Below are 8,488 nucleotides of genomic sequence, written 5' to 3' on the forward strand. Positions count from 1 at the left end.
CTATTGCAATACCACCACCTACTACTACGATACCGAAAGAGGCCATCTCTATGTACTGCATGATCATAGGATTGGGTCATCGATGCCCGATGTTTTACTCATCGACTACGATGTGAAGGCAGGACGAGTTCATGAGACTCGTCATCTGGACGCTCTGTCTGGCCTCAGGATTTCCCCCAGCACGATGGCTGTTGTTGGTGAATCGATTTTTCTTGGAGTAAAATTGAGAGCAAGCAGTGGCAACGCTGGATACTCCCTCGAAGTCCTGTATGTTGATCCAGAGGGTAGAGTGTCTGTGGTGTGGTATAATGATGGGAAACATGACGGTCCACTTCACCTCCTGCCAGTGGCAGCATCACCACCTACTCTAGATGTTATCTACGTCGACGATGGCTTCTGTCATTCGGTCAGATTGGTGATGACCAGATCTACCGTACCTATCATGTTCGAAAAAAGCTTGAACAAGAGTATCCCTTTGAAGGCAAACTCGTCTGTTTTTGCCCAGGGGGTATCATCATCATTTTCGAGTCCCCTCGAACCATGGCTGCATTTGACAGCCGTCTGAATAGGATCTCTACTCAGCTGAGCTTGCCTCGGAGCTCTCAATGTCTTGATGTCCAAACTGATGGGCGTGGGGGATTTCATTTCTTGATCAAGCGTATGATCCTTTCCAGTCATGTCTACTATCGAGTGCTAAGCTTCTTCCCCTATATGAACTGAGGAGCTGGGTCCATGAATAGGGCTACGACTAGGATCGATGACTTTCAATCGTGTCTTCACTCATAGCTTCTTGTTTTAGTATGACGGAGTGGGTTTGTGCACGTCTTTGCTCATACACAGCTTAGTGAGTTTTCCTCATTATCGGGTAGGAGCTGCCGTCACCATGGTATGCAGAGAGCGATGTATCACTCTGAATGGCGCTTGTCGTGTTTTAATGTTTCCAAACTTTCATAATATCAAGTTGACGAAAATCGATACTATCAGCCAAATGGACTACTTCCCGATAGCTATCATGTGATGCAAAGCAAACTCGATGTCACCGAAAAGACCAACTCCCACAAGGCAAATGGGAACGAATACGCGCTATAACCGCCCAAACGAAGAAGACGATTCTGTCGTCATATTTATGGGGGAAATTGATGGTTCGTTGTACACACCAGTACTCTATCGTTCCAGGTATCTCTGGATCTATTCACTGCAACGATATCACTATCTGTGCCATCAAACAACGCGTGTTCGCTTGTCGATGGTCATGTTACAGTAAGCTGGATTCCTCTTATACTGAGCACGATATTGACAACTCGAACAAGTCATAAGCTCCTGCTGATGAAAACCCACTAGATGTACCATCATGTATAATAAAAAGACTGATATCCTTATTTAGAGCTTCGACTGAGGTGAACTGCTGAGTACGAGAGCAACGATGTCCTTAGGACTCTTGGAGGCATCCAAAGCGAGCTTGATGTCTACCTTGGGTAGGAGCTAATCAGGAGAGGCATATGCTACACTGAGGGAATGTTGGAATATATGTCTCAGAGACAATGTCTGGTTTCCTCAGCTGAGCTTGAAGAGTTTCCCCACTACATCATGGGAATTCACGACGCCTCAGAGTGACAAGATGCGAAAGCCCCAGCATCCGGAAATTCCCCACGAAGTTCTCTCGTTGTCATCAACGTACATAGTCATCGAACTGAGAGGGGCCGTGGACCAGCTTACATCAGGTGTGAACTTCATAGCCTTGCCCAGATTCCCTTTGATCTTCAACTTCCCCGTCATGAACGCCATTTGGGGATTCAACTTGTTAGCCGCTAATTGTACGAAGTCTTTGTCCGAGAGTTGAAATGTGCAGTCGCCACCATCCTGTTGAGGAAGAGTATAAATTCAACAAAGTAATCGAGGCTCCTCACCTCCTGAGCAGCTATGCATTTACCAGGTTTGGTTTTCAAGTCGATGGTCCACTTCTTCGACTCTCCCGATCCCACCTTGTGAGGGTAAATCTCGAAGGTGTAGGTTGCATTAACCTTGTCGACTAGGCTAGATCCTGGGTTCGACTCATGATTGAAATACCTGCTGCACGAATGCTGTGCGGTCGTCACACAGGAAGGACCTTACTCTTCAAAGATGGCAAAGAGCTTATCAGCCTGCATGATAGGAAGAGGGTCCGTGGAAAAGACTACAGTAGAGGTGTGTGAGCAAAGCGGAGTGATTTGCACTCATGAAACGCAACATTGGATAGTAGTTCAGCAGTAGAAGCATGGACATGACGGTGGGTGAGACATGCTTATCAAAAATCGTAGTTGTTATTATGGGATGACGACCTCTACCAGAGGGCTCACCAATGGTGCCGAATCATTCGATCTTACTTGTTGCTGCATACCAATAGTCCGACCCTCAGTATCGCTATCATCAATGATCTCAATATCATCCCCAGAGGAGGATCCATCACCTATACGATAGATAGACAGCACAACACCACGAGAGGCTTGCCTCTGCTGCTAAGTATAGCTTCCCCATCACTCTCTACAATGATATCGTCATCCTCGTCATCCTCGTGATGAGGGTGATCAGTGATACTTAGGTCGGGTGTAGAAGTTGATCCCACCTACAATGATAAGTGACATTGGTACATTGGTTTGAAACGACCTCACGAGGCCTTCCTCTGGTTCCGATCCGATCGATACGATACCATCCGAGCGTGAATCGACCAACTGTGGCTCGTCAAAGTCGTTAACACCAAGATCAGTATTACTTGCTGGAGGACCGAACCTGATAATGAACACAAATGTAGTGAAGGACCCTCCTCTCCGACATTTCGCGCGCCGTGAAATTCATACGGCGCACTGTAAGGCTACTCGTTTTCTTCCATTTGTCGGAAGCCCTGAGACGGTCGATCATCCTGTGGGTGAGGCCGTGACCATCTTCGACTCCCTTCCCGAGAGTTCCTATCTCGGGACTTGGGCCTGATAAGTAAAGCATCCTAGCTTCCCCCCAAGTCCGAGTCAGTTAAGGAGACTGTAAGGAGACAACACGCAGACGCATTCATGTAAGGGTTGAAGCACCTCGAGTATTCTGTAACGTGCGGAATACCAACCGTCCCACTATCGTCCATATCCCCTCTTAATAGTTTCCATTCCTGAGTCGATATGCTGCTGAACACTGAATACAATGGTGTCGACCAGCACCTCTTCGCGTAGTTTCTTTTGTAGTGCCCTTAGCTTCTTCTCATTGGCCTCTATACGTTCTTCTTCCTCTCTATTAAGTATATCCAACTCGTGTTCGAGGTAGTCTAGGTTTCGGAAACGGTCCACATAAGCCTCGTAAAGTCTGTGAGAGCTTTCTAATGGTCATTCAGCGTCGATCCGCTACTGATCCATGAACTCCTGCAGTTCCTCATACTCATCCATGAACGCTGGTCTCACTGTCCTCAGTCCCTGATGATGATGATAACATCACTTATTGTCATACCACCCACTGGCTTATAGCAAGTGACTATGTACACTATGATAGGATAACTATGAGTATCGCAGAGCGTGCTGCCAATGCCCCGGCATATGGGATGCCCTTTGTGCCAGAGCCGAAAGCATGCAACCCTGAGCATTCTCCCTTACCGCGAGCCTTTTGCTGGTACGTTCTAGCTCTGCTCGCCTCTTCTTAACCTGAACAGACCAACTTGAATTGACAATAAGAGATGCCTTGCCTCTTCTTCTAGTCCTTGCTTATCCTCCCCAAGGTCTATACACATCTGCGTAAGACGTTCAGTAGACTGTGATTGACCAGTTAGGAGCGATGTAAGCTGGTGAGCATGAAGAATGCTGGATGGACACTCCAAACAGCTGCTAACCTGACGTTCGACGTTGCTCCGTTCCCGATCCGAACTGAGATTCCTGCTGATGCCCTCTAGGAATTTAACTGCTTTTTGTCGAGCCCGACGAACCTGCACAAGCGTGATTATGATCAGTTGCCTATAGCCCAGCATTGATGACCCCATAAGCCCTCTCTGTATCGGGCATTGCCTCAACCTGCAACAATGCGTGTAACTTAGCACCTACAAAGTATGGTGTTCGAATGAGCCGTCATGTTATAGAGCCTCAGCCCACGAGCATACCTGCTTCGAGTATCTCACTTGACAAGGAGCTCATCGGTCTAAGATCTTCATTGAAGCCGTTGCCAACTGCTCTAGCCTCCAGGACCTTGACCTGAGAGACTATAGGCGACGACCATCATCATATGCAGAAAACCACGACGTGATGAGGCCCCTGATTATGTGACCATGTTACAATGTAATTTCAAGGATATATGAGATAGATCGAATACTATCGGAAGTGTTGGATCAACAACAACAAGACCAGAGTTCACCTCATGTTTCGATCGGCCATACACCTCATGCCTACCTAGTCGACAAGCTTGATAGAGGAACCTTGCCACCTGGACTCTAATGGTAATGGTCACTTCAATCGTGATAGCCTCACTTTGAGCATTTCCTTAACAGCGTAGTTATCAGCACCATAAAGCTTACGAGCATTCATCCTGATATTCGTACAAGTTCCCACAGCCTATAGGGACTCGTTGAGAGATGACGAAAGCAGTGCACGTCTGACCTCAATCGCCTGTGCTATGAACTCGACTCTATGGGTGTCGGTATCAATGTCCTCTGGTAGATTCACGTCGGGGTTCAGCCTGAGATGGTACGGTTAAGGAATTGGGTCACGTACACCGACCGTGTAACGAGCCAATCCATGATTTCGGCAGTCAGTTCGAAGTTAGGTTCCTTGAAGTTAGATATGGAGACCACTCGATGGAAGCCTAGACTGCGTAGACACTCGACAAACTCACGGACTTCACGGAAAGACATCGCCAGATAAACGAACAAGCTCTAGATAATCTGCCCAGTTGTTGAAGATCGATCAACTCGTACTTGCCCGAGACTAACCCCACATCTCTTCATGTTCTCCGCTGTTGACATGAGTATATCATATTCCCCTATAGAGTCCACTTAGTGGACTCCACTATCTATATTAGTTCGCTACAACTAGCAGGATAAATGATAGACGGGATAGTCATTTGAACAATGCCAGGTCCAGAAGTCAAAGATTGAGGAAGGCCTCAACTAACAACACAAGAGTAAAACAGTTACAGTAGATAAACGGCGCTGATGAATAGAACGTGAGATAATTAGGGTACTGGCCTAGGTAGTAGTAGTAGCATCTCGAGAAAAGATCATCTATCGTCATCACGCGGTGCAATAAGTAATAGCGCCAACATCGCCTAACATGGACTATACAAAATGGCTCATTGCCCGGTCCTCCTACTACTACTACTAAGCGATATGGCATAAAGGTAATGGTAATAATAATCTACTACTGCAAGTGTGAATAATGGTACTGCAAGAAGACAATTAAAAAACATAACGAGACTTGGTCCCGATTTAGTGCTGTCGTCGCCTGGTTGGTAACGAAGGTAACGCTGAGGGGATCTGCAACTTAGGAAGGGACTCGAGACTCTCCCATAACTCTGAATTTGAGGATTGCTCGGAACATGAAGAGTTCGTATGTTGCCGCTCAACCTAATACGATAACAAGAATAGATTCACGGCCCGATTGGAGATAGAACACATAGTAGTCGATGATTTACACCATGTAATATACAATTGAGCATTGTACTGTGGAATAGTAGTTGCATTGTACGCTATTCGGCATTCTTCATGTGATGTGTTATTTTAAATCCAACTCAGCAATGACTACGGTTCATTACTCTTGTGACACCACTCCAATATGAACCCATTCCCATTAGGAAAATCATTTCACAGTAGTTGTATTATACGAGTTATCAATCACTTACATGAGCGGCTACTACTCGATAGCTTACCTTATGGTGAGGCGGTATTAGATACTGACTCGACCTCCTAGGGGACATTCCTTCTTCTTCTTCTTGTTGTTGTTGGGTTGTAGCCTCCAAGCTTTTCCCAGGTCCTGACAGCAACCAAGCCTCCAATACTCGACCTCTCCATGTATTCACCTTCTCTTGAAGGACTCTGCAAAAACGCTGGCTTTTTCGCAGACTGAAATGCTAACGTGGACAATAGCCGGCATTAAATTCTTTCTCACTTTGAAATCCTTCAATCTCAACCTAGGAGAGGTAGGAGACAAACTACCCTCAGATTCGGTGACCGAGAAAGTATCATCAGACGACCATCGAGTCATGGACGGTTGCGATAGGTGCTGCTGCTGAGTAATGGTAAGATTCATCAAGATTGTCATTCCCTACCCTCTCGACATGCTCCACAAGTGGCTCAAGCATATTAGAATCCTTAGAAAGGTTCAGGGAGATCCCCCGCGACAGATTTGTTACTGCTGGTGTTCCTGGTCGACCACCTTCTTGAAGTCCTAGGAAAGTAGTATTCCATGATATACCGATAAATAGTAGTTATGAATGGCGTTTACGAGTAGTATTGACAACGTTTAAAAAAAACCGTAATCTGTAATACCGGTTAACTACCAACAAAGAGAGAACTATGATTAATGAATGATCAAGCCTCATACATAAGTGTGATATCGATGTAACGAATCCGTTTGAGTATCATCATACATTGAGCACTCGAGAATGTCCATCACTTACTATCCTGTTGTGATTTCTTGCCATGGAATGTACAATGTTGTAACAAGAGAGACATAATAAATACTTACGTTTCAATGCAGCTTCAGCTGATATGGTAGTGAGGATATGGGGGGAAGTAGGAGCACTCTGGGTTATAAGCGTTTGACCTGATCATATAAATACATCTAGTCTTAGCTTGTGTTGCATATACTGAAGCGACCTAGTTTATAATGCAGACAGTATAAACTAACGATGGCTTTTAATAATACTACGTGTGCTAGTTATACACATAAAACGTATTTCAGTGAATAGTAGTTGTGGTAGGATATGCACTCATAGTGGATGAACCTTCATATGGAAGAAGACCACGGAATAGTGAGACGAATATCTTACTGGGTGATGGTGGATATCACTCAATAATGACCGAGCTTATAATCTCAGAGCCGTGTATTCATCGAGATCCCCACTTACCACACCAACTTTGACAGCGCCTTTTGCATCGTCGTTTGATCCTCCTTCGACGCCTCCCAATAGTTCCTCGAGATTCTTTTCGATGTCGCCTTCGACCATCCTCATCACGTTCGGGAAGATACTCCGGCCTGCCAAGTGGAGGAGTAGGAGGACTATGGTACTCCAAGGGTGAGCATATGTATCCTACGCGCTGCTGATTTCGCCATCAGAAACTTCCGACTCGCTCGAGGATGACTCGTCCTTTATCATAGCGATAGCCTGAATATAAACAACATGGGGGAAGGTAACTTCAGCGACTATACTTAGCGTTGTAGACGACAATTCGGTACTCACTTGTACAACTCTAATAAAGTCGTCCTTATCCAACCACGGTCTCGAGAGTGGCAGTTTGGCAAACCTAGAAGACATTATCATCATAGGAGATGGTCCTATAGCGGGGTCACCTTTCAATAGCCCAATTAGCCTCCTCATCTCCCACTACTTCCTCCAGCTCAGCTCGAGATATCTTACCGTTGCTGTCTTGATCGAACCAATTGAATGCAGCATCTACCGCTTCTTTTTGCATAACCTAAACGGAGAGGCGTATGAATACTAGGAATGTTCAGTAATGCACAAGAACTCTCAGATTGAGCATATCGTATTCAATATAGAATATACCGTCAAAATACCATCCTTCCGAACTCGAGTACGTCCCAGTCCTCCATTAACTCCGTTAATATACGAATAACTTCGATGCAATCATCACTCCTTCGATTCCAAACAAAAAACGACGAAAACTAGCTATCCTGTTGTGTCAAGTATGGCGACTACTCTGACCACATCGTGGATACACGACTTTCGAGTGGAAGTGTTCGAAAAGAATCAACATGAACTTCCCATAATTTCCTTATTGTCATCATCCACAGGCGTACTTCACCACACGCATATTTCCCTACATAAAAGTACAAACTTACATTGTTCCGATCCATAACGGCAGCAACAAACTCAGTGTAGTCAACTTCCCCTGATTGATCAGCATCGACGGACTCGAGGATTTGATAGATATCATCAGGAATCTCAATGTCAAGACGCCGCAAACCAGACACGATCTGCAACATAACTTCATCTCTTTCCTATCATCGATACCCAAATACTATCACCTCCTGGGGACTGAGCCCACCGGAGTTGTCCTTGTCCAGTGTAATAAACGTTTCTCTCATTTGTTCCATTTCTCTAGAGGATGTGTTGAATGCGATAACCGTCAATACTGCTCGCTCAAGCCTTCGGAAGTTGCCGAAACCTGCATTATGCAGGCTCTATAAGGCGGGAAACAGCCTCTGGATAACATATATCAATTCGCTATTCATATCGCTCTTTCGGTGTAAAACTGATCTCCGATGACTCCAACACTCCGATCACATCTATATCTTTCTCAAGCGCATTA

At 45.5% G+C, this 8,488-nt stretch overlaps 5 protein-coding genes across 5 annotated transcripts in view; 1 reads left to right on the forward strand and 4 right to left on the reverse strand.

Annotated features, from left to right (window-relative positions):
* The window catches only part of Pmar_PMAR002419 (50S ribosomal protein L20, putative), a gene marked incomplete at both ends in the record, with an annotated part of 581 nt that extends 465 nt beyond the window's left edge, over positions 1-116 (forward strand). Inside the window, one exon of the mRNA XM_002780668.1 lies at positions 1-116. Within this exon, the coding sequence (XP_002780714.1) occupies positions 1-116 (116 nt within the window).
* Positions 117-1,380: 1,264 nt separating this feature from the next.
* Pmar_PMAR002420 (conserved hypothetical protein) lies at positions 1,381-4,852 on the reverse strand (the record flags this gene model as incomplete). The annotated part of the gene is made up of 17 exons (XM_002780669.1): positions 1,381-1,482; positions 1,717-1,860; positions 1,908-2,067; positions 2,113-2,173; positions 2,378-2,446; positions 2,518-2,602; positions 2,649-2,766; positions 2,853-2,878; positions 3,183-3,324; positions 3,367-3,431; positions 3,609-3,656; positions 3,842-3,934; positions 3,984-4,045; positions 4,106-4,196; positions 4,470-4,553; positions 4,599-4,677; positions 4,719-4,852. 17 exons carry the CDS (start codon positions 4,850-4,852, stop codon positions 1,381-1,383), a joined length of 1,563 nt encoding a protein of 520 aa, XP_002780715.1.
* A 280-nt stretch (positions 4,853-5,132) lies between these two features.
* Positions 5,133-7,188, reverse strand: Pmar_PMAR002421 (hypothetical protein; the record flags this gene model as incomplete). Its single annotated transcript, XM_002780670.1, has 7 exons — positions 5,133-5,563; positions 5,866-5,969; positions 6,016-6,058; positions 6,105-6,221; positions 6,265-6,383; positions 6,684-6,761; positions 7,066-7,188. Coding segments are annotated over 7 exons (720 nt in total), but the record flags the coding sequence as incomplete, so codon positions are not given.
* Positions 7,189-7,248: 60 nt separating this feature from the next.
* Positions 7,249-8,273, reverse strand: Pmar_PMAR002422 (protein kinase, putative; the record flags this gene model as incomplete). Its single annotated transcript, XM_002780671.1, has 5 exons — positions 7,249-7,323; positions 7,399-7,462; positions 7,509-7,633; positions 8,019-8,153; positions 8,205-8,273. 5 exons carry the CDS (start codon positions 8,271-8,273, stop codon positions 7,249-7,251), a joined length of 468 nt encoding a protein of 155 aa, XP_002780717.1.
* A 192-nt stretch (positions 8,274-8,465) lies between these two features.
* Positions 8,466-8,488, reverse strand: part of Pmar_PMAR002423 (calcium-dependent protein kinase, putative) — a gene marked incomplete at its 3' end in the record, with an annotated part of 3,463 nt that continues 3,440 nt past the window's right edge. The window contains exon 15 of the mRNA XM_002780672.1: positions 8,466-8,488. This exon is cut by the window's right edge and continues 4 nt beyond it. Within this exon, the coding sequence (XP_002780718.1) occupies positions 8,466-8,488 (23 nt within the window).

Source organism: Perkinsus marinus, assembly GCF_000006405.1.
Source record: "Perkinsus marinus ATCC 50983 genomic scaffold scf_1104296944200, whole genome shotgun sequence".
In the NCBI taxonomy this organism is placed as follows: domain Eukaryota; phylum Perkinsozoa; order Perkinsida; family Perkinsidae; genus Perkinsus; species Perkinsus marinus.